This window comes from Globicephala melas, chromosome 18 (genome assembly GCF_963455315.2).
Source record: "Globicephala melas chromosome 18, mGloMel1.2, whole genome shotgun sequence".
NCBI classification, from domain to species: domain Eukaryota; kingdom Metazoa; phylum Chordata; class Mammalia; order Artiodactyla; family Delphinidae; genus Globicephala; species Globicephala melas.
This window is the reverse complement of record NC_083331.1, coordinates 75373611-75400440: the sequence shown is the minus strand read 5'-3', so window position 1 is coordinate 75400440 and position 26830 is coordinate 75373611. Positions and strand designations below refer to the sequence as shown.

Sequence of the window (26830 nt, the reverse complement as noted above, 5' to 3'; positions counted from 1 at the left end):
GATATAAATAGTTATTGGACCATATAAATAGCACCTTTAAAGTTAAAAATTATATAATTTTAAAATCACTGAGCAAAATATAGAGAATAAGTCAAAATCACACTTTACCATTTTGTGAATTGTTTTAACAGTTTGTAAATAAATAGAAAATTCAAATAAAATTAAACCAATAGGCTTGTTCCACTGAACACATAACAAGTGAAATGACTGAATTCTAAGAATTTCTTATCTTAAAGGGGTTTTATAATCACCAGTTGAATAAAAACACACAGAATTAAAACACATGGCCAAATGGAGTGGAGGCGGTGAATGGGGTATGAATTCTATGTTGCTGCATAAGCATAATAATAAAATGTATAACAGAAAAGTTAGTAAAGCACAAAAAGCAAATAAAAATAATTTTAATTAAAAAAAAGACAAGTAATGAGATGGCATAAAGAACAGATGGACCAAATAAAAATCAAATAATAAAATGTTAGATTTAAACCCAAATACATCAGTAATTATGTCAAATGTAAACTACTAACTAATTAAATGACAAAGATTATGAACTGGATTAAAATGCTAACTCAAATATAAAGACTAAGAAAACGTGAATGTTAAAGGATGAAGCAAGATACACATGCAAACAGTAATTACTGCAAGAAACGCGGTTTAGCAATATTCAATTCATAGAAAATAGACTTCAAGGTAGGAAGCAGTACCAGTGATAAAAAGGGACATTTCACAATAATAAAATGATAAATCAGGAAGATATAGCAATTCTAAAATTCTATGAGACTGAAATCTAGCATAAAACTATAAGGAGAGAAACATGAACTCACAGTGATAGTGGAGAACCTTAACAATTTTTTCTTAGTAACTAATGGAACAAACAGACAAAATTTTGAAATAAATAATTACCAAGTTGACTAACTGACTTATCAGAACACTATTACCAAGAACCGTACAATATACATTCTTTTAAGCTGAACACCGACCAGTTTCATTATATTCAAAGTTTGAGTCACGTAGAGTATGTTCTCTGATCATGGGAGAATTACGATAGAAATTAATAATGGATATCTAGAAAATCACCAAATGTTTGGAACTTATACATCTGCAAATAACCTATGAGCCAGAAAAGGAATCATAATGCAAATGAGAAAATATTTTGATTATGACATAACATGTGAGATGCTACTAAAGGTATACTTGGTATGAAAATTATTGCCTGAAATGTGTATGTTAGAAAAGAAGAAAGGCAGATCATGATCTAAGTATCCATTTCAAGGAGCTCATCAAATTACATCAAATTATGCAGAATTAAATAGCCAATATAAGAGCAGAAATTAAAGGAATAGTAAACAAATGCCAAGGAATAAAAAACAAAAGCCAAAAGGCAATCTTGAAAAATCTAATAAAAATATAGTACCCTAACAAGATTGACTGAGGAAACAAGAGGAAATGCACCAACTACCAATATCCCAAATATGACATCACTACAGATACCACTGACATGAAAACAGATGAAGAGGATATTAGGAATCATATTTTAGTCACTAAGTTTGGATATTTAGATGATGTGGACAGCAATCCACCATCTTACCAAAACAAATGTACCAAGGTATAGGAAATCTAACTAGTATTATTTTTTGTACAAGAAATTGAATCTATGTCTAAAACCTTTCCACAAAGAAAACTAAGAATTCACCAGTGAATTCTTCTCAATGCTGATGTACAGATAAACAAATGTTATACAAATTATTCCAGGGCTTCCCTGGTGGCGCAGTGGTTGAGAGTCCGCCTGTCGATGCAGGGGACATGGGTTCGTGCCCCGGTCCGGGAAGATCCCACGTGCCGCGGAGCAACTAGGCCCGTGAGCCACAACTACCGAGCCTGCGCGTCTGGAGCCTGTGCTACGCAACGGGAGAGGCCACGATAGTGAGAGGCCCGCGCACCGCGATGAAGAGTGGCCCCCGGGGGCTCGCCACAACTAGAGAAAGCCCTCACACAGAAATGAAGACCCAACACAGCAAAAATAATAAATTAATTAACTCCTACCCCCAACATCTTCTTTAAAAAAAAAAAAATTATTCCAGAAAACAGCAAAGAGGGAACATGATTCACTTCATTTTAAGAGGCCTCAATAAACTGGATATTAAAAACCTAACTAGTACCTTGAAAGAAAAGAAAATTATAGCTGGTCTCTCTCATTAAAAGACATGCTAAAATCTTGAGAAAAATGTTGACAAGTTGAATCCAATAAGACACTCAACAGATAATATATTTCCACCAAATTGCTTTATTCTAGTAACCCAAGGTTGGCTTCATATTAGAAAAATAACCCTTGTAATTCACAATACTAAGGAGTCAAGAACTGAAGTTATAGGATCATCTCAATAAATGACAAAAAACATTTAATAACATTCAATTCCCATTCTTGATTAAAAATAACTTTGAAAACTATTAATATAACGGAACTTCCTTAATCTACAAAAAGTGATTACACCTACGGCACAGCTACTGCTAACAACTTGCTTAATGATAAAACAGAGATTTTAATAATAAAAAACAGATTTTAATGATAAAACACAGATTTTAATAATAAAACAGCTTTACTCTGGGATCAGAAACAGAACAGGAGTGTCAATTATTGTCACTGCCAGTCATCTTTTTATTAACAGCCCTATACCATGAAACAATGCAAGAAAAGAAAGTAAAGAAACTATCAAGATTTAAAAGAGACACAAGAAAGTCGTTATTTGGAGACTACGTAGCAGTGTGTGCAGAAAAGCCAAAGGAATCTCCACGTAAGTTAATACTTACATATGGATATAGCAAGTTTGATGAATAAAATGTGCTTACAAAAAATCAAAATCGTATCTCTATATTAGCCATAAACAATTAGAAAACACAATTGCTTGTTATTTTCAATAAGAAAATAACATTTATTATAGCATCAAAACTTGAAAAATGCCTAAAATAGATCTAATGCAAACAGGGCTTCTATACCAATTTTTTTTTAATGTTCCAGAAAAATTAAAGATGACCAAAGGACGGATAGTAACGTGCCATGAAACAAAAAATCCAATATTGGAAAAATCTCAATTATTCTCATCTAATCTGTACATTCAAAGCGATACCAATGAAAATCCAACGGAAATTGATAAGTGGACTTGAAAATATGTATGAATGTCCAAGAGTCATTAGCCAAGACATTTTGAAGAACAAAGTCAGAGGACTTTCTATATATCAAGATTTATTATATAGCTATAATGATTAAGGTATTTTAGCACTGGTTTACAGACAGACTAACAGATCCCTACAACAGAAGACCAATTTCAGAGAGACTCACTCCCTATGGCAAGTTTGTTTATAACAAAGGTCTCACTGCAATGCGTGGGGGGAATCCACATGGGAAAATATTCGTCTTGACCCTCCTCTTTTACCACTGTGAAATCATTTCCACACTGGTAATGCACCTGAAATGTTCAAGTTAAAATAGCCAAACTGCAAGAAGGAAATATAAGAAATATAAGAAAATATTTTCAGGACCAAGGCCAAAATTCTTTAAGCAGGACACAAAAAGTACCAACCCTAAAGAACTTTGTAAAAACCGCAAATTTCTCTTTATCTAAAGACACTTTAGAAGACTAAAATGCAAGCCACAAACTGGGAGAAAATGTTTGCAATAAATATATATCTATATCTATACATATCAGACAAAGAAAGGATATCCTGAATATTTAAGAAACCCCTACACATCAAGGAGAAAATGTCAAGCAACCCATTTATTTTTAAATGGCAACATAATTTGGAGACACTTCACAAGATAAGATAATCAAATCAGCAACAGACACCTATTGGTCAACATCATTAGTTATGTGGAACTAATTTTTAAAACCTCAGCTAAAGCTGGACTTGTAACAGGCCTGGAGGGGGTGATTTCACACCCCTACCATGCATCCTTAATTACCCCAAACAGGAAGAGCCCTACATCTATCTATAACAGAAAGATGTCTCTATTTCACTGACCAACAGAAAGAAAAAAACATCTTTCAGCCTGAGGACAGCCTAGCCCATCAGAGACTGGAGCAGCCCAACCAATGAGAAGCCTCCATGCTCTGGACTCCATGCTTCCTCCAATGGATCCTTTAGTTATTACAGCCCCTCCCAAACCCTCTCTTTTCCCTATAAAAGCAAGCACCCCTTCCTTGTTTTCGGGATTTGCCTGTGGTCTGCCATAGTTTGCACAACCCGAATTTCAATTCCTCTGCTCTTCCTGAATAAACTTGCTTTTGCTGGTAAAATAACCGGCTATTATATTATTAAAGTTGACAGTTATCAGGGAAATGTAAGTTAAAACCAAAATGAAGTACCACTGCACAACTGCCAGAATGGCTAGATTTTTTTTTTTTAATTAATAACACAAATAATACTGATAACATCCAGTGTTGGTCATGACGTGGAAACCTAGATGTCCGTATTGGGCATGTAGCCACTTTGAGATACTATTTGGCTGTATCTCCTGAAGCTGAACACACCTGATGATGCTGGCACTGTAGTCCTAGGTGAGCACCTCACAAAAGACGTGAGGCTGTGTGTTACTCCAAGAGCTACTTAATATGTGTGCCCCCCAAAAGGCATAGCATGGTTTATAACAGTATTATTCATAGTAACCAAAAAGTGGAAACAACTCAAAGATTCCTCAATTGTAGAGTAAATAAATAAAAGAGGATATATTCATACAGTGGCTTATTGTACAGTAGCTTACTTACAGGGATAAAAACAAATAATTGCTGCTACAAGCAACACTATAGATGAGCATCAGAAACATAATGATGATGAAAGATGACAGACACAAACAAGAATATACCGGATGATTCCTTTTCTACAAAATTAAAAGAAATTCAAAACTAATCCATAAGCGTATATGCCAGAAACTTTTGTAATGATTACATTAAACTGGGGAAGGAGCTTCTTACACTCCTTTTCTTTATGAAGCTGCTGGTTACATAGGTGTGTTCACCAAATAAAAACTCATGAAGCAATACTTTCATGAACTGTGCATTATTCTCTTTATATGTCATAATGCATGACAGCATTCACTTAAAAGAAGGATTGGCCAGTATTTTATAGCCAAGTAAAGGAGGAAGGAAATAAAAGTGAAATAATTGAACCAAAGGGGAACTTTATTAGTGAAGTATCTGAAAATTAGTCTTAAATTCCAGAGAAGAAAAATGAAGATAGAAAGTAGATTGAGGAAGAATTGAGAAATCTGTTAATTAAGAAAGATGAGGAACATTAAAATAAAATAAAAATACCCTAAAATGCATTTTTTATGGAGATATAATTTGGGGGGGGCCTAAATATTGAAGGAATCCGGGACTATCTGAAAATATATTTTGTGATAAAAATAGTTTATAAAACTATTACTTGAATGTTAACAATGTTATTTATTCTGTGCACTTCCTGGTGAGTGAATATCACATTACCTGCAATTCACTTTCTGTTTGATGGTTCGGGAACTTCCTACTCCTACAGACAGGAGGGAAACTTCCCAATCTGATATCCAAATGGGAGGCGATACACTCAGTTAAAAGAGCAACTTGCAGATTGTTCCGAAAGATCATCTTATATAACAAATCAGACTATAGGACTATAGCAAAAAGAGATGAAAACCCTGGTTGAACAGTTAATTCAGCTGCAGTGTTTTCTCTTGGGCGCTGATGGGCCCAGATAGCAGCAGCAGAGGTGGTATGCTGTCTGCATTTTGAAGGCAGGGCTGACGAGATTGGCAGGAAAATCACATGTGGGGTATGTAAGAAAAAGAAGCACCAATACTCTTCCAGTCATTTTGGCCTGAAAACTGAAAGAAAGAGGTTGTCATTAACGGAGATGGGAGGGGCATGTTGGGAACGGACAACCAAATTTGAATATTTTAATGTTGAAACGTCTACTAAACTAGTGCTTTTGTATTTGTGGGGAGGGAACACTTTTATTTCCAATTCACTGTGGACTAATACTTCCGCAAAACATAATAAAAAACTCCTGGAAAAATGAAATTGAAAAAGACAAAGACATACAAAAAGCAAGGCTTGATTCTTATGAGATTCAACAGACAGAAATTAAACCATTAAATTGCTATAAGAGTTTCTAAAAGCTTACTCTGAGGGCAGACTGGTAATAAAAAGTTCACATATCCAGTGGTCCAGAGACTACACTGCGAGAATCACCTATTACTATTCAATCAATAACGTTTAAATTGCTTGTCTATCCATTAAAGGCAAATTCAAATACCATAACTTGGAGCACTCATTACAAAATTGATCCTAGGTAGTGCAGCTCTTCAATATTTCAGGTCTACAGAAGAGGAAATCATGCCTCACACAGTGAAAAGTTTATATCCTCAAAAAGAAAACCACAGGCCCAAAATAGAGTCCCGTATGCTAGGCCAGGCTAACCGACAGGGGCGTAATACCTAACCTAACTGAAGCTTCCACCTCCCCCAGAAATGTGGTCTTGACCAGACAGTCAGGAATTTTCCGTTTGGTACCAGTAAGGTAATATGTCACATGCCCCTCTCCATTCCCCAAAAGATGATGAGGTAATCGCTACATAGACCCCTCTGTTCCCCACAGGTAGTTACCTAAGCCTGAAGCAATATTTTTTATGACTTCCTTATCTTGCCTTTAAAACCCTTCCCTTTCTGTGGCCCCCTGGAGCTCCCCTCTGCTAGCTAGATGGGGTGTTGCCCAATTCATGAATCATTCAATAAAGCCAATTAGATCACTAAAATTTACTCAGTTGAATTTTGTTTTTTAATAGTATTTTATATGAACTTCAGCAAAGCAGGGAACCCTAATTCTGATTATCCAGGTAGAGAGAGAAACCCAGTAGAGTTAGCAAAGAGAGTCTACGAAGGTGGCCCACTGTGTGGGGTCTGCGACATGACTCCGATAAACAGGTGGGAAGTAGTTGTCATTTCAGATGAGGAAGTGCGAGACCAGCAGGGGTCCTGTTCCCCCTGAGCTCAGAGTCTAGCATGGCAGCAAGAAGCTAATCAAACCACCACCGAGGTTTATAATCACAAGCGGTGAGAAGTGTGCTACAGAAAGATGGTCCACAGAGACTTAATCTGGAAGTTCTGGGAAGGATTACTTGAAGACTGAAGAAGTATTGAGTGGGAGTTTATAAAACTATGTACTATGTGGAGGAAGAAAGAGAACTTTATGGAAAAAAAGACAGTCTAAGGGGAATCCCTGATGCAGGAAGGTGGGCAGCGACCAGTGACTAGGAATCATCAACGATAGTGTTTAGGGACCAGATCATGAATAAGGCTGTGGCTGTCCTTCCAAGAAAAATGACAAGCCTCAGAAAAGTTTTAAGACTGGGAGTTTCGAGATTACATTTGTTCTTTACGAAAATTACTCTAGTTCATTATGAAGTTTCCACTAGAAAGTCAGAAGGCTATTGGAGAAAAGATGATGAGGATGGTGCCCGCTAGGATGCAGAGTAGTAGATATTGGGAGATAAAAAGCCACTTGAAAAGCATTTAAGAAATAAGAGAAATCAAAACTATTCAAGCAGTGGTCTGCTGATAATGTGATTAAGAAGTTAAAATGAAGAAGAATCAACATGATGCTGGAAAAGGAGAGACAAGAGAACAAAAATAACACAAAAGCAACAGGGCAGTAACAGACCAAACTAATCAGGCTTCACCACTTTCTGCTGATGACTCAATTCCATTAATTTTGATAGAAGTATTTAATTTTAAGTGTATTTACAGTGGCGGGCAATTTATCCCATCATTAAGACACTGCATTGAATGTTCATGGGTTAATCAGCACCTGACAATTTATTACTTGTAAAGAAATCTCTGATTTCACATTTACATAAAAATTACTTCATCAGTTTCTCAGCAGAGTAGGAAAAATAACGGGTGTTATCAAAAAGGGATAGCAGACATATGCATAATCAGATGTCTCTATAGACATTCTGATTGAATTGCTCTGAGATGAATTTAACAAAATCAATGAGAGAGAGAGAGACACTGAGAGTGCATAGTGTCAAAATTGATATACGTATTGGAAGAAATAGCACATATAAACCAGAAGAGAACCACAGCAAATCAATTCTCCGTGCTGTTTGCCATCTAAGTCATACATTTGTACGCTATTATCAGAGATGTGTATATAAATTATTTACTAGACAAAGACATTTCCTGATAATTTAGAAGAACAATAGTTTTTCTTTCATGCAAATAGAGAGGCATCCCTCACGTACACTTAGCTTTTCCTCTTTGGCTTCGTTCTCCAGATCTAGGAGGCTGAGTTAAAGCAGATGAAAGAAACAGCATTTTTATAAGTGATCTGCAGATCCTGCTGGTTCTAGCAAGATCTTCTTCTCCAGCAAACATGACAAGAGGAAAGTTGTCTACCCTCAGGGCTCCAACTTTCTCTTAACAACCCTGAAATGTGAATCTTTGCAGAAACTGCCTTCTAACTGAATCAGAAGAATTGACCCAAACTCTGAGAAATCCACGTTAGGCTTTCAGCATGACCAGAAGTAACGAGCCCCTTCCTTGTCGCATTTGCAGCACTGACGGGTGAAAATACGCAGCAAGACAAAAGCAGTGCAAAGGCAATTTCAAGGGCACTTACATAGATCTGATTGTTCCCAAAGCGCTTCTGAATTTCGTAAAGCAGGCTGCTGTCGGTAAGCTGGCTGAGCGTTGCCAGGTCATCGTTCGGAGCGGGAGGTATCAGCTTGACCTGGGGGAAAAATAGGTAAGATCAATCCTAATTGCTTTCCAATCAACTGTCTTCACAGTTGTTTGTTCCATTTTCAATTACATGTCAAAAGTTTACAGACCACATGAATTCGAAACTGTTATTAAAAGATGAAATGGTTCACTTGTAAGGAACAAAAAATTCAACGGTCACAGAAATGTATTCAGGTGAGAATCTCTGTTCTATACCCACCAGCCAGGGCACACACTCATACACGCACCTACACACACAACCTGCATGTGACCCCACGTCCCTCCAATCATGAAGTCTGATTAAGACAGCTCTGAACTGTGCTGAGTCCTTTTTAAGACCAGCTGTTGAAAGCTCACGTTTTTCAGTGTTTCCAAAGCTAAAGGAAAACTCCTACCACGAAACTGGAATGGGAGGAAAGCAGTGTGCCTGGACTTCAGTTTCTGAAGACATGGAGGGAGGCACTGGAACTTAAAAGTAGCCTCTCTAGAATTCTGGCTTGTGTATCTTCTTCTGTTCTACATGACTCCTAAGTTTCATGTAGTATGAGATTAAGATGATTCTGTCAGAAAGAAAAACACTGCTTTCCTACTCAATTTTATATTGAGTGACAGAGTTGAAAAACTGGACAATATTTCAAAAAAAAAAAAAGGTAAATCTGAAATATTTAAATTAGATAAAAATCTATTATTTACAAGTCAGAAATGGGCAATGTTTAGTTTTATTTATATAGACAAAGGTCTCTCGCAAGTTGGCATACGTATTGAACTCCCAAAGCAATCATAAAAAGGAGAAAAACCAAGAGCAGGAATTTTTTTTCCTTCAGAAGGAATGATTTACGCTAAGATAATAAAATTCCTCGTATATCCACAGCTCTCAGAAGCTCAAGGCAAATTTCTGCATGCACGTTAAAAAAAAAAAAGCAGGAACTAGCACTAACAGAAGTTTCATGTTTGTTCCAACAAGGCTGAAAGAGCTATTGCGGCATATCTTTGGAATTCTTAAGGGTTTTCATCTCCAGTCACAGCTGCTGCACGGGTTAGAGAAAGTACTACTAGGCTGACAGTAAAAATGTGAAGACTTCCCAGCCTGCTTGGAGTAACCAAACGTGAAAATACAGCGTTAGGGTAGATCAAGGGAAGAATTCCTTGTAGTTAGCATAACAGATTCCAAAATGATCAGGAATGAAGCTTTGATAATCAGTCTGAAGCAAGGGGCACATTCTTTCTAAAGATTCCTAAAGCGCTGTGACAGCTGATAATATGTCTGTGAATATTTTTATGTCATAGTTGTAGACTCAGTCGTGTATGCTACCAGTGTCTCCCAAACAATTATGACAACAGTCAAAACAGAGACGGGATAAATATGTAAAAAACAAAAACAAAAACAAAACTTAACATCTTCGCTAGGATTGATCATTATGGTTCTTATGAAGATATACAAATATCCATATATATACATACATTTCTCTATATATATGTATACATTTCCAAAAATAGAAATCTGAAACACAAAACAGACATAATTCAGAATAGAAAGTCAGGAAGAAATTAGAGAAACACTTTGAGAAATGTTTCAAGACCCAAAAGGAATTTACACCTTGGAAATACTCTGAATTCACTGATTCCTCGTCTCCACTTGCCAACACTGCTTTCAGTGCTGTCAAATTTCCTGTTTTGTTCTGTTGTGTTTGGTTGTGTTTTCTCTCTCTAGGACATAAGTAGTATATGTCCAGGAACCAGAAATTCAGTGGGCAGACAGAAGGTCTGACAATTGGGATAAGAGCAAGAAGATTCTGGGGAAAGGCTGTTTGCAGGAAAGAAAGAAGTAGGCGTGAAAGAAGAGGAAAGAAGAAATTAGAAAAGAACGAGCTGACCAGGATGGTCCTACAGGGAAAGGGGTGATGATCTGACAAAATATTAAGCTTCCCGGGCTTCCCTGGTGGCGCAGTGGTTGAGAGTCCGCCTGCCGATGCAGGGGACACGGGTTCGTGCCCCGGTCCGGGAGGATCCCACATGCCGCGGAGCGGCTGGGCCCGTGAGCCATGGCCGCTGAGCCTGCGCGTCCGGAGCCTATGCTCCGCAATGGGAGAGGCCACAACAGTGAGAGGCCCGCGCACCGCAAAAAAATATATATATATTAAGCTTCCCAAAGCTGAAGCCCATCACCGTGCCTGCACAGCACCTTGTTCTTACCTGCTTTGCATTCTATGAGATGTTTCTTAGAGAGTGCAATATATCAGGTCCTTTGTTTGCTGAGAATTTACACTTTTGTGTACCTGGATGCTGGTATGTCCAAGGACTACAGAAAGAGAACCATCACCTATCTTCAAACTCCCTATATGCACATGCAGCCATGGAACACACACGTTCTCTCCTGTGCACAGAACTGTCACAGGGCAGCAGGGCTCTGGGAAATGAAGCCGGAGCTTGCCGTCGTGTCTCCAAAGAGCACTGGATACAGCAGAAAAGAAACACTTGTGACTCTAGGCAATTTGTTTAACTTTCTTGAGTCTGAGTTTGGTTGGTTTAAATACTCAATTTGAAACTTGAGAGTCAGTTAACTAGCAAAAGTGAATTATAACTTGCCCACAGTAGAATTTTGGGGATTAATGGGCAGAAGACATTAAACAGACATTTCTCCAAAGAAGACATACAGATGGCCAAGAAGCACATGAAAAGCTGCGCAATATCACTAATAATTAGAGAAATGCAAATCAAAACTACAGTGAGGTATCACCTCACACCAGTTAGAATGGGCATCATCAGAAAATCTACAAACAACAAATGCTGGAGAGGGTGTGGAGAAAAGGGAACCCTCTTGCACTGTTGGTGGGAATGTAAACTGATACAGCCACTATGGAAAACAGTATGGAGGTTCCTTAAAAAACTAAAAATAGAATTACCATAAGACCCAGCAATCCCACTACTGGGCATATACCCAGAGAAAACCATAATTCAAAAAGACACATGCACTCCAATGTTCATTGCAGCACTATTTACAATAGCCAGGTCACGGAAGCAACCTCAATGCCCATCAACAGACGAATGGATAAAGAAGATGTGGTACATATATAAATGGAATATTACTCAGCCATAAAAAGGAACGAAATTGGGTCATTTGTAGAGACACGGATGGATCTAGAGACTGTCATACAGAGTGAAGTAAGTCAGAAAGAGAAAAACAAATATCGTATATTAATGCCTATATGTGGAACCTAGAAAAGTGGTACAGATGAACCGGTTTGCAGGTCAGAAATAGAGACACAGATGTAGAGAACAAACATGGACACCACGGGGGGAAAGCGTTGGGGGGCAGGTAGTGGTGGATGAATTGGGAGATTGGGATTGACATGTATACACTAATATGTATAAAACAGATAACTAATAAGAACCTGCTGTATAAAAAATAAATAAAATTCAATAAAAGATATTATAGGTGAAAGAAAGCATTTGTCAGCTCTGAAAGGATTATTTTATATTATTTTTTTAAAAAATAATCTATACTTTCATTGAAAAAAGGAAAACCCAGTGTCGACTGGAATTACATGAATTAAGAGCAGATAAATTAGTGGATAGAGGATTCAACCACTGTGGCAAAACCTTACAGTCAGTCAATATAAATAACAGTAATAAAAACAATAAATATGTCTTGCTGAGTTTTTGTTTGTTCTTGGTAATTGTGCTGTCACCTTATAGCCTTAGTCTTTTGTCATCTTCAAAACAACCAAATAAGGTGAGTACTATGTTCCCATTTTACAGATGGGGCTTAGTGAGATTAAGGGGCTTCTAGAGTCACAGAGCTCCAGAAGCAGACCTGAGCCAGAGCAAATCTGCCTGATTCCATCCTCCTGTCTCTTTACTCCCAGGAAAACATGGCTTCGCTAAATGGAATAAAAATTTGACCTGAATTTTAAGCTGGAACCAAATTTAAATAAATATACTGTGAAAGGAAAGAAGAGAGGGAGGAAGGGAAAGAAGAAGTTAAGCAGTTAGGAAATTAGGAAGAGAATGGAAGAGGACAGGGGAGAGGAGGAATGGGCCAAAGACAGAACAAAAGGTGAAGAGAAGGAAGAATGTCGCACGTTTTTAAGCCTCTTAAGAAAAATTCTCCATTCTCAGAGATATTATAAAGCGAATATGAATTTTGGTGACTATCAGAACCAAAAAAAGTTTAAATCAAGTCCTGAATATTCATGTATGGAGTTACCATTTGATAAGGCCTACATTTTCTAAAAATCTGAAAGGAGAGATGCTGTGGGTTTTGTTTCAACTTCAATTCTACACAATGAGTTTCTCTTTAAAATGTGAACGGGAAGTTTATTGCTTTGACAAGGCTTTTCTAAAGCCCTCCTGTGAAGTGTGAGTGAGGACAGCCCTGCGGAGAATCCAAGCAGCTCATGACCAAGAGTGAATGACAGCACGATGCACACAGTGGGAGATGTGAGTGAACATTACACAGATAATATATGCTCATGAAACCTGAATACTAGCCTCTCCTTGTTTAAAACCAGATCAATAGAACATGATTACAGCTGCTTTTAATGTCTAGGATACAATTATAAAGAGCTTACATTAAAAACTGAAAAGTCATTCAGCAAGGATTACACTTGATGTTATGCTGTGAATGTCCTCTCATTTTTTTAAAAGATATTATTTTTTAGAGTTATTTTAGATTCACAGCAAAATTGAGAGGAAGGTACAGAAATTTCCCATATACCCCTGGCCCCACTCATGCATAGCCTTCCCGGTTATCAACATCCCTCGCCAGGGTGGTACCTCTGTTACCACTGACGAGCCTACACGGACACATCATCATCCAAACCCCATAGTTTACATCAGGGTCACTCTTGGTGTTGTACGTTCTATGGATTTGAACAGACGTATAATATCACATGTCTACCCCTACGGTGTCGTACAGAGTAGTTTCACTGCCCTAACAGCTCCCTGTGCTCCACCTATTTATTCCCCTGCCCCGACCCCTGGTAACCTCTAATATTTTTACTATCTCCATGGTTTTGCCTTTTCCAGAATGTCAAATAATAGAATCATATAGTATGTAGCCTTTTCAGATTGGACTCTTTCACTTAATAATATGTATGTAAGTTTACAGAAAGTTCATAGGACCTTTAAAAAAGTTAAGAAAAAGCTTTGCCTTAAATTTCACCTAACACTCAATTGCCTACCACTATGGACTGAATTGTGTCCCCCCAAATTCATATGTTGAGGCTCTAACCAGCTTGTGACACTGTTTGGAGATGGGGCCTTTAGGAAGTCATAAAGGTTGAATGAGGTTATAAGGGTGGGGCCCTGATCCTATAGGATTAGTGTCCTTATAAAAGACACCAGATAGGTTGTTTTTTCTCTCTGTCTACCATGTGAAGAGAAAGAAGCCATCTGCAAGCCAGGAAGAAGACATTCACCAGAAACTGAATCAGCCAGAGCTTTGATCTTAGACTTCCAGTCTCCAGAACTGTGAGAAAATAATCTCTGTTGTTCAAGCCACCCAGTTTGTGGTATTTTGTTACGGCAGTCTGAGCTGATGAGTATACCTACTAAAATTTAAAAGTATTTCGAAATTACAAAAATAATTTGTTATTTGAAAATAACAAAAAATAATGAAATTTAAATTTTGAAAAGAGAATCTTTAGAAAACCTCAATAAATTGTCCTTAAAACATTCAAAATTAGACACAGTGAAACAAAACATTTTCAGGGATTACTGTGACATTCAGAAAATTACTCTGCCATTTATAAAACATGAAACATATAAAACTCATTTATTTCTGTGGGAATGATAGCAAAAAATATATTAATTTCTAAAGCTCCTCAAAGTGCTCTCTGATCATCTGGACACTGGGGCACACAGGCACACACACACAAAACACCACCACAGTTGCTTTTAAGGATAAGTGACTCAGTGACTGGTTTGTCCTTCTTGTTACGTAAAATGTCTGATATTTGTAAGAAACAGAAAACTATCTACATAATAATCAAAATGATGACTAATGACATAAGCAGAAATATTCAGGAATTAACGTATTGGCTGAACTTCCATTCCTGGTAAATCAAGACTATAAAATTCAAATCCTTATAAAAACACATAGCAGTTAAGTTTGTTAATGGTCAGTATAATACCATAACAATTTATGTATGGCAATTTCAAACCAAATATTAACATTTGCACTCATTAATTTTTATTTGAATTGAAATTAGTAGGTGTTTGTTTTTGAAAAGTTGGACTTTAAGGCATGATGTAATAGGATGCAACACTAGCAGACCTGCAATAAGGGTGTAGTTACCTGATCAGGTTTGGTGGGGCCATTCACGGTGGTATTTTCGGGAGTACTGTCCTGAGATTGTCCCTTGCACAGACCTTTCGTGGCATCTTTGAACATAATGTCTTTTTCCAGCATACTGTCTTGCTTGGCAATTGGCAATGCCAGGGGGCTGCTGGAGGAAAAAATCAATGCTATGATTAGTCTTCTAACATTGCCATATCAATCAAAAATTACCATGACTGGACAGCTGATTATAGAAAGTTGTTTAATTCAGATAAGAAACGGTGTCAACACTGCAGGTAGAATCAATGAGAAATCTGTAAACTTTTCTATTAGCTCCAGATCTCGTTCAATTTCACCTTTAAAAGAAAAAATATATTCATTTCAACCTGAGAAGAAAATGTTTATGAATGGATATATGACTTAACAGACAAATCAATGAGCAATTGAAAAGCTAAGGTGGAAATGCATGCTTGAACTAAGCAAAATATTTAAATGTGAATGAATGCAAACAAGTGAAGGCAAAATTCTACCATTAAGTAAAATACTGTTCATACAGGATTTTAATATGTTATAGAATCATGGACAATAGTTAAGAGTTTGTGAAGAAATGATAATAGGGGAATTAAAAACAAACGACGTGCTTAAGGACTGCAATGTTACAAACAATAAGTTTTATTACTCCTTTACAGCTCAGGCTAGGCAGAAAAATAAAATAAAACCTACTTCATTTTTTGTTCTTCCATAGACACTGTTGCCAAAAGAAAGGCAAGTTCATAAAACATAAACGCAATCCGAATGTTTAATTTGTATTGTAACACTTTAGTACAGTCAAATTTAAAAATGTACTTTCCTAAATGTGACCATAAAGCAGAAATACATACATATTTAATCAAGTGCAATATATAGAAACATAATTATTTCATGTATCTTACAATAGCAGTTGTGATTCTAATTAAAGCTTAATGCATTTTGTCGTTTTTTTAACATTTCAGTTTTATGGAGGTATTTACAAATAGTAAAATTCACTCTGCAGATGTACAGCTGCGTGAGTTTTGTCTACATACACATAATCATATATAGTTGGTTATATATATGTATATACATTTGTGTAACCCACATAATCAGCAACACACAGAATTGTTGTCACCCCCGAGTGGCTCTGTGTGCCCTTTGAAGTCAATTATTTCCCCTAACCCCCTGCCCCTTGTAACCATGGCTAATTATTTCTTTCACTATAGTTCTGTGTTTTCTAAAATGTCATGTGAAAGAAATCACAGAGCATGTAGCCTTGTGTTCCTGGCTTCCTTTACTTAACATGTTTTTAAGATTCATTCACGTTTCTGCATGTATCAAGTTTGTCATTGTTTATCACTGGGTAGTGTCTTCCTGTGGGATCCACTGCACTTTGGCTGTCCATTCACCAAACATCTGGGTTTGTCCAGTTTTTGTCAATTGTAAATGCAGTTTCTATACACATTCACGCACAGGTGTTTGTGGTGACGTATGACATATGCTTTCATTTATCTTGGCTGCGTACCTAGGAGAGACTCCACACTTTCCTCGGTCTGAACCATTCATTGGTGCTTCCCCAGGCGTGGGCTGGAGTCCTACTTGCTCCACATCCTTGACAGAACCTGTCTTTTTTGTTGTTTTTGAAATCCATTCCAGTGGGTGTGTTAGTGGCTTCTCCCTGTGGCTTTTATTTGCATTTCAGTGTGGTTATTGACACAAGAATCCCTTCTTTGGTAAAGTGTAAGTTCAAATCTCCTTTTTTTTTTTTTTTTTACTGGATTCTTTGGTGTCATATTATTGAATTTATATATTTTGGATTCGAGTCCTTTATCACATACACATGTGGCAAATATTTTCTCCCAGTATGTATCTTGTCTTTTTATTTTTTTAACAGTTAAGTTTCAAGGAATATTTTTTCTCTTATGGTTTGTGCCTCTTGTATCTTATCTAAAAATTCTTTCCCAAACCCAAGGTCAGTAGGGTTTTCTCCTAGGTTGTATTCCAGAAATGTTATAGTTTTATGCTTCACACTTAGGTCTACAATTCATTATGAGAGGTTTTTTTATATGGCGCTGTATATGGGTCGAGTTTCATTATTTCTTCGTATTGCTGTCTAAATGTTCCAGCATCAGTTCTGAAAAGAACATCTGTCCCCATCCAATTACCTGGACACCTTTATTGAAAATCAACTGACCATATATGTGCAGGCCTACTTTCGGACACTCCATTGTATTCCACTGATATAATAGCCTATTCTTACACCAACATTACATTTTCTTGAGTCATGTACTTTCAGAGTAAGGGTTGAAATCAGGCAATGTGAGTCATCCAACTTTGTTTTCTTTTTCAAAATTATTGAGGCCATTTGAGGTTTAGCATTTTCATATACATTTTAGAATCTATTTGTCAGTTTTTATAAAAATTTCCGGAATTTTGATTAGCCTTGTGTTCAAAATATAAGTTAATTTGGGGAGAATTTACCTAATAACAATGTCAAATTTTGTCATCCATAAACACAGTATATTTCTCCATTTATTTTGATCTTCATTAACTTTCTCATCAGTTATTTTGTAGTTTTCAGCATTAAAATCTTGCAAATAATTTGTTAGATGTATTCTGATATATTGCATGTTTTATCCCACTACCAGTGTCTTTTTATTTCAATCTCTGGTTGTTAGTCTATAGGAATACAAATGATTGTTTTAGATTAACCCTGATGGGGAAAAAGGGAATAATTTGAAGGACTTCCTTCAGTAACCACAAGCCTCATTCACTGCTCTGCAGCCCATCTCTGTGCCACCTGCCAGCCATGCTGGAGTCTAGGAAAATGGGAATAAAGACAGACTAACGAATTGGCTGAATTAGGTCCAGGTCTGAGGCAAAATCGGGAATAGCTGAAGTACACGTTTACAGAAACGTGAGGTCAGTTTACTTCCTCTGAACTCTGGATGACGATGTTTTGTAGTCAATGACGGTATTTTCAAGTAGGCAACAGGGCAGGGGATCATATCTTAAAAAGAGGCGGCATGGTATAGTAGAGCTGCAACAAACATACATTTTTGAGTCAGAAAAGCTACGAAGTTTGATGCCTGGCTCGGCCACCTCGGGCTGGTTACATAACCATTCTGTAAAAGCAACTGAAAAACAGGCCGGGAGTGACGGGTTACCAACATAATGCGCATCAAGGGGTTAGCTCAACGACCCTGGTAATAAGCAGGCAACAGTATTAGCTTAAGTTTCTGGGGATCTACTTACAAGCTAACAGGTTAGCCTATTACTCTTGTATGGACAGACGCAGAAGACGAGAGGTGCTGGGATAACAGACGGAGGACTTACTGCTCACGGCAGACAGAATCCACGCTGCCCATGTGCACCAGTTCTCCTTGCCCCCTGTGCCATGGGGGGCGGGAACGGGCAACACAGATGGAGCTAAGTGGACGGCTACACTTCGTGCATCGTGTCGCGTTGTAGGAGAGAAAACTGGGCAAGAAGCAAGAACTCTTTGAGCAAGCAGCACACTGCCCAGTAGAAGAGAAGCCAGGGCCGTGGCGCTGCGGTCTCCTCCAGCCATCCAGCAGCTGGTATGACTAACTGCATGTGCCCTGCACAGTGACCAACTGGGCAAGAAGGTGGAGGCGGCTTACGGCCCACGGTGGGCGTCCCTCCCAATGCTATATTATTCATTTTAAAAATTCACTATAGGGCTTCCCCGGTGGCGCACTGGTTGAGAGTCCGCCTGCCGATGCAGGGGACACGGGTTCGTGCCCCGGTCTGGGAAGATCCCACATGCCGTGGAGCGGCTGGGCCCGTGAGCCGTGTCTGCTGAGCCTGTGCATCCGGAGCCTGTGCTCTGCAGCGGGAGAGGCCACAACAGTGAGAGGTCCGCGTACCGCAAAAAAAAATAAAATAAAAAATAAATAAAAATTCACTATATAAAGGGAATGCTTAAAAATGCTCACATCCAGATCTGCTTGAATACCATCAAGTAATAAGGTCTTTACAACCTTCAAAGAGGCTGTATTTCTTCCTGAGCAATGCTGGAACAAGACCCCTCTACTCATCACACCTGGAGCTCCAGCAACACACCTTGTGCCTCTTCAACTTGAGAGCCCTTCCACTATTTGAAGACAGCTGCGGTTCTCTGATATTTACTATAATTTGAGGAAAGCACTTGCAAATCACTTTAATAATTATATGGCACTGAATGTATGACCATCTCTGTTTAAGTACTACACACACATTAACTCTTTAACAACAATACCATAAGGTATACATTATATTTATGCCCATTCTGTAGATGAGTAAACTGAGGACCAGAGAGGAGAACATGCTCTGGACACACAGTGAGCAGCAGCGAAGCTGGGACTTGAGCTTCAGAGTCTGTGTTCTCAACCACCGCGTCACACTGCCTACATCTAAAAGTTCACCCTCACACCTACCGAAATATTTCCTTCCTTATCTCCCCTTAGACCAACCGTCTCCCTTTCCTGCATTGCCAAGAAATTAAAAAGCAAACAACAACAATAACAAAAAAACTAAAGAGAGGTTTTGCAAATACTGAATCTTCTGAGTGTATAGCAATTAATAAAGCAGTAGTTAGATTAGTCAAGGTAAAAACTAGAAAGATAGTTTATAAAATAAGTAAAATCAACTATAAAGGATTTCTAAAAGGAAGAACTGGTGAGTCTCCTAAAACAGCTGAAATACTCCTTTTGTATCCCAAACCTAATCTCAGTGTTAATAGCAGGCTCCTTGAAAGATACACTTGAAAAGAAGATTGGTCCAGGAATACAGTGACCTCATTCTAAGTCAGTTTTTTGTTTGTTTGTTTGTTTTTTTCTGCGGTACGCGGGCCTCTCACCGTCGCGGCCTCTCCCGTTGCGGAGCACAGGCTGCGGACGCGCAGGCTCAGCGGCCATGGCTCACGGGCCCAGCCGCTCTGCGGCATGTGGGATCTTCCCGGACCGGGGCCCGAACCCGTGTCCCCTGAATGGGCAGGCGGACTGTCAACCACTGCGCCACCAGGGAAGCCCCTAAGTCAGTTTTTAACCTCAATTTAGCTACTACCTGACCTTCTAAGAACTTCAAAATCTCCCCACAGTTCCATCTTTGCTAAGTGTGGGAACTAGAATATCTAAATGTGTTTCAGGTCCTACAGTTCTATGATGCTAACACATAATCTCTCTTTACATGCTTTTTCACCTGCATTTTAAAACACCATGTATACTCGCTAATGTCATACGTTATACCCTCTAGGATCTACTACTAACAATAACTGCAAGCAGCTGGTTACAAACACTCTCATTCAGATGGAACTTTTTCCTTAGGTTTCTATCCTAATTTTTACATGAGACACATTTCATCCATAATCATTGTGATTAACAATAGCATGCATATGTTAACTTCTATATATTTAAATTATCACTGATTATCCATTTGTAGAATATAAACATGTATTAAAATGCTATTCTTCTAGAAAAAGGAATACTCTGAAAGGAATCATTGGTATTTTAATAATCATTAAAACTTTATCAATTATGGCAAAATATTTATGATATAAGATTAATTTTTTAAAAAGTTGTAATTATATAGAAGGAAGAAGAATTCAACTTAATAAACAAGAAGAAATATATATAGGATACAAAGAAATATGTCCAATGAATAGACAGTAGTTGCACCAAAAAGGTGGACTAATGCGGAAGGAGGACTAATCTTAACTGAACTTTAGACAAGCTTCTCTCCACGCTACAGCCCTGACCTCTCCCTTCTTAGACAACTTACTTTAAAGAACTTACAATTATAAATTGTTTTCTCCGCCCCTTTGAGATGTAAGCCCCTCCCAGGCTTACAACCCGGGGATTCTCTCTCCAGGACCTGAGAGCCACCCTTTTGAGAAGCAATCACCATGAAAGATGGAGCGCTTGTCTCCCAGTCTCTGTGGGAGGCCAGGAGCCTAACTTCCATAAACACCAGTGAGCAAACTCAGGCCTCATCACTCTGACCAACCCCTGGATGATTTCCTTCAGCAGTTTTCCTCTAAGCCCAGCGCTGACAAGCTTTCTGGCCTTTAGTTTCAGGGAGTTGAGCTCAGTATTTCTTCCCTACTGCTATATTCTTGAATAAAGTCTTTCCTGTATCTTTAACTTTTCTGGTGCAATTTTTCTTCGACACTAATGAGAGATTATTTTCATGCTTCTAGATGTTATTCTGCACTTTCCACATTTTCTTCAAGGAAGAAAATATTCTGATTATTAAAAAAGTAATTATTAGGGCTAGACATTTATCAGCAAGAAAGAAAAAAACAGGATTGAATAGTATATTTTCTAAAAGGCTTTTGGTAAGGCAGACTCCATATACATAAAGAAAACGAAAGAGCTGTGAAATCTAAAGGGTACCTTAGATTAATGCAAGTGAGACAATTTTAACTTGATGAGGAAGAAATCAGATGGACTATATCAGCAGACACCCGATTTCTAAACTCCACTGAATGTATTCAAGACTTACTCATTTCTATAACATAAAAAGCATTTCATGCAGAGCAAATGTGCCTGTAGGAACTAGGATTTTATTTCGGAAACTCGAAACAGGAACATAATAAAACTAATGAAGGCGACAGTTATGGCCCATTATAACTAAAGCAATTTTAGAAAACTAAAGAAAACAAATAAAATTGACTCTATTGAGATATATTAGGCCAATCAGGGAAAAAAATTTAACAGAAACAAACATGAAGAAATGGCATATGTGACTCAGTTATTTTGGTGTTTAAAGTAATGGGCCAAATAGACAGTTCTCAATTTTAATCCTAGGAACATAGGTACATAAATTATTTATTAAAGGGAATTGGGGTTTCTCTGCATCAATAAAATAAAATTATGATCCAAAGATTTACGTTGAATGAAACAATTCTTAGAGAGTTTTGAATTAATTGCTATCTTTGGCCCCCCCCAAAAAATGACTTTAGTTTTTGTAAGAGAAAATACTTACAATTTAAAAAACCATTTTAGTAAACTATTACTTGTCTTTAAAACATAAATTAAAACGTCAACGTGTCACTTGTGGTTGGATTGGAAATTATATTGTTTTTAAGACATCTCATTCATCTTAGTAGTTTTCAACAGATATTTGCAAAGAAATTTTTAAAAATCTCTAAATTAAAATAAGTTTAATCCAGAAGCTCTATGCATTACGAAGGGAGTCTCTAAATATGTCAAGAGTCACATTTGCTAGAAGTGACTCGCTAGCATGCAATTATTTTGCTGAATAGGTACATAATGAATGATATTTACATGAAATAACGTTATCATTTATTTAAATCAAAGAGATGTTTAATGATATACTGCATTTTTCAGACATTTTTAATAAGTAAATTTGATATCATTTGATAAAACTTAAGTTGGCAGCACAAAAGCACCAGAATACACACACACACACACACACACACACACACTCTCACACACACACTCACGCTCAGTCTATAATATAAGAGAAGAAAATAATGAGCGTATGTGGCAGTGGATGGAACAAGCCACCTTAAAAGGTAGTGCGTGCTCATCAATGGAGCTGTTTCCAATGTAGAAAAGAAATAGAAATGGAATGTCTACCCTTTCCCTCCACCTTCACCCAAAGAGAGTCTACTTCTCAACCAATATTGGAAAGCTGTCTAATTGCCCAACAATGTTTGAGGGATAGTGTGAATGGTTTAAACTGAAACTAGATTAAACAATTCTCAACGTCTCATTATGTCCCTATATTCTGACATTTCTCTGTCCCCTACTAGACTATAGAATCCCTTTCTAAGCGTAAATTCTTAGGGAATCGACTGACAGCTTTAGCAAAACTTCGTAGCTACATTCTTCAGATTTTCAGCAATGTAGTCATAATATTTGATTAGGAAACAGGTTGGATGTCTTGTAGAATTTATTACTAAAAGAAAGAATTTTACATATATCAAATGAGGTTTTGGATGCAAAAGCCCTTTACACTCTAAAGGGCAATATGAATTAGCAGTGTTGAGATAACTGTCCATTTAATTACTTTCTTTAAAATATTAATCTGAAATGAAAGCACACAAGAAATTTTATCCCAGTGTTCCCTGATTCTACATAAGTAGAGTATAAATTGCCAATCAGGACACTTTTAAGCTGAAAGAGAGCTTTATTGATAGTTATGCTAGGTAAGTAGGCATTCACTAGTACTGGACCAAACCAGGACATTTGGTCACTCTATCCATCTTCCTACATCAGAAGTTATAGGAAACTTCTGATAGTGTTGGATTAAAAAGTCGTTAAGGTCATAAAAAGCCACAGGGAACATTAAGACACACTGGAGAGTCAGAGTATTATCATTACTACAAGTTTTCTGAGTGGGGCATGGGACCCCAAGTAAGGCACCCCAAGGGTATAATAGCTATGGTATCAGGCAGTATTGCATTAGGCTGCGTCAGTCTGAAACTAAGGCTAGTATCGTAAGGAAATGAAGGGTTATTTTTCTCATAAAACAAGAAAGCCAGAAATACACAGCTCAGGAATGCTAACCACCTCAAGGAGATCTTCCAGGACCTTGATTCCTTGTAGGTTCCTGTTCTGTATCCTCAGCAAGTCACTTTCATCCTTTGGTTTCAGAAACACTTGGCATCTCCAGGTAACACATTTATGTCCCAGGTAGGATGGTATTAGAAGGACACAAAACAACAAGGCTGAGCAGATAAATCCGTCCCTTTACTCAGGAGAACAACAGCGCTCCCAGCGGCCCTACCCAGTTAGACTCACTAGATTTAGCAAACAAAAGGCACTGTTTGGGGCTTATTAGTAAAGGGAAAATTGGATAATATATGAGTAGCTAGTATGGTAGCCACACCAAGAAGCGTGTGAACCTACTTTCTAAGGAAGGTGGATCAAACTGTGCCAAGCGCTTTGTTTTGCTGAATTGGTCCAAGTAACACAGGAATGTGTACGGTGGGGCGGCGGGGTGGGGAGGGGTGTCCCTAATTACTACAGGGCCTGTGCTCTGCCGAGAGGCCTTTGCACGTTTGGTCCAGAACTGAGGCCTGGACACAGGAACCCGAATAAAGCCCTGGGGCTCCTCCTCCACATTCTCCCAAGTGATGCTCAACTTTGCCACTAAAAAGTACTGATAGGGGACTTCCCTGGTGGCGCACTGGTTGAGAGTCCGCCTGCCGATGCAGGGGACACAGGTTCGTGCCCCGGTCCGGGAAGATCCCACATGCCGCGGAGTGGCTGGGCCCGTAAGCCATGGCCGCTGCGCCTGCGCGTCCGGAGCCTGTGCTCTGCAACGGGAGAGGCCACAACAGGGAGAGGCCCGCGTACCGCAAAAAAAAAAAAAAAAGAAAACAACAAAAACAACAACCCCACGAGACAGTTACCATCCTCAAAACCCTGCGCTGAACTTCAGGGCGTTTCTGACACGGACGGACCACCTAGAGTCAGCACAAAGCCCGCAAGTTCAGGGCACCGTCCCCAACACGGCTGCTCTACTTCAGATGTCAGCCACAAGTCTGGGCGTCCCCAGACCACCTGCACTTCTGACCAATTAGCTACAAATTCAGGGGCTCCCTCAACCCTTCTCAGGTTTGAGCATTCACTCAAATGATTCACAGAACTCAAGAAAGCCCTATACTTACCATTGCAGCTTTATGGTGAAGGATACAAATCAGGACCCGCTAAACAAACAGACACACAGGGCAAGGTCTTAGAGGGTCCTGAGCTCAGAGCTTTGGTGCCCTCTTCCCATGGAGTAAGGGCACATGGTCCTCCCAGAATGTTGATATGTTTACCAGTCAGGAACAGAAGTTAGGCTGCCTCAAAGCTCCAGTCTGAAGTCACATCATTGGTTTTTAGACAGAGTGAGCAAGGTCAAATGGCTGGATGGATAACTTAGTGGACAGACAGAAAACAGTAGCCCCGTCTTTTTATTTTATTTTATTTTATTTTGGCCACACAGTTTGTGAAATCTTAGTTCCCCGACCAGGGACTGAACCCCGGCCCTCAGCAGTGAAAGCACCAAGTCCTAACTGCTGGACCACCGGGGAACTCCCCCAGTGGCCCCATCTTGTTCCATTCCCGTGCGCAACTCTGACTGGAAAGCAGATTCACAACGGATTGTACTGCGAGTAACCTTCTCACTCATCACTTCTGTGGAAGGGACATCTCTTCCTCATTCCGCACTGTCTTCTCCAATTGTCATACTACACGCGTATCCTAAATCGACAGTGTTCCACAGCTAACGCAGACGAACCATAACTGAAACTCAGATCAATCATTTCCTCTTTAAAGACAAGCTAGAAATGTTAGAATTACCAATGAAAATGACCTCCTCGCAGAAAAATGTCAGACTGAATACACGGGTGTGACGTGAGTCCAGTCACTGAAGCTCTGAGTGTCGGACAAGGATGTATAAAACGGAGAGAGAAATAAAAAGTACCTCCAGCTGTTGTTTTGAGGATTAAATGGAATTATCCCTCTGCACAAGTGCTGATGCCCGGTAACTGCTCAAAAACTATCAGTTGTTATCATTGTTTATATTAGTAATAAGTGAAAACCCACAAGTGTTTAGTGAACTACTCTACTCCACGTAGGCACTGTGCAGAATTTTTGTGTATTCCAACTCAAGGACTCCATGGAAGAGAATATCAGAAACAAAAGTGGGCATCTATCAGAATGTCTCAGCGATTAAAAACCCTAGGAGAGCATTTCCATGTTCAAACCCCAAAGGGCACGTTCAGCAGCCGCTGTTTCATTAGCAGCAATAACAGTCAATGAGGCACTGAGATAGCTAAGGATGGAAAAGACAGCGCGGAGAGGAGACACCCCGTCAGCAGGAGGGAAAGAACAGAGTGGGAGGGGCAGTCACGTGTGAGAAGAGCTGTTGAGGGTTTAAGGAAGAGAGAGGAAGCCTAAAAGCTTTACAGGTAGTAGAGACCCAATGGAGAATGCTATAGTTGGCAGGACCTCTGGAGTTAAATCTAACCTGCTCATTTTAAGACAAGAACTTGAAACTCAGGCAACTAATAGACACCTTAATAATGTTCACTGGATAGGAGATGTCTTAGAAACCATGAAATGTGGGATAACCCAATAACAGAGGAATTTCTTATTGATTCAGTGTTGAACCAAAGATAGGCAGTTGCTACAAACCATGCAGCACAACTGGGGCTAAATCATGATTTACGGCACAAAATGCTTGCAGAACAATGAATATAAGTTGACAATGGAAAGGGAATTTGACTTGTATGCTGAGATATTAGAAAGTAAACCACTCAATTATTTTTTAAAATTTTAGCAAAATGCGTTCAGGGAAAAGATAAAAGAAACAAGTCAACTTTGTAATGCAAAAAAAAAAAGGAAGCCGGGGTTAAAAATAATGAAGAAAGATGGGCAACTGTAATTCAGATGAGGTTTTACATGTTAAATCTTCAGAATGAGGACTAGAGATAAAAAGTGGGAAAGGTTATCGAAGAGAAACAATAGATTATACAGAGGAGAGGAGAAGATGTTTTAGGTTCTTTCTAATTCTTTGCTTCTCCTATCAATGAATGTACCCTGTTCTATCCTGGGCAAAATAAGGAAAGAAGATAGGCAAAAAGAAGAGTCTGCAGAAAATTGCAGAAATGAGGAGGAGAGAAGAAACCCGAACCCCCCCCCAAACATCGGACATAACCACTGACTCTCACGTAACTGGTTTGTGAAGAAATGCTGCTTTGTAAGTAACGCCTAAGAGATTTCTTTTTAACTATATTTCTATTTCCTGTCAATCACGGCAATTCTCTGATT

General features: G+C 38.5%; 1 protein-coding gene across 4 annotated transcripts in view; it reads right to left on the bottom strand.

Moving 5' to 3' along the window:
- MYO16 (myosin XVI) overlaps positions 1-26830 on the bottom strand; it is a 530197-nt gene that overhangs the window by 261396 nt on the left and 241971 nt on the right. For all 4 annotated transcript variants that reach the window (XM_030856764.2, XM_060288080.1, XM_060288082.1 and 1 more), the window contains exons 10-11: positions 15045-15195; positions 8646-8756 (exon numbers count right to left, since the gene is read on the bottom strand). In XM_030856764.2, the coding sequence (XP_030712624.1) occupies positions 8646-8756; positions 15045-15195 (262 nt within the window). The remainder of the gene's footprint in view (positions 1-8645; positions 8757-15044; positions 15196-26830) is intronic.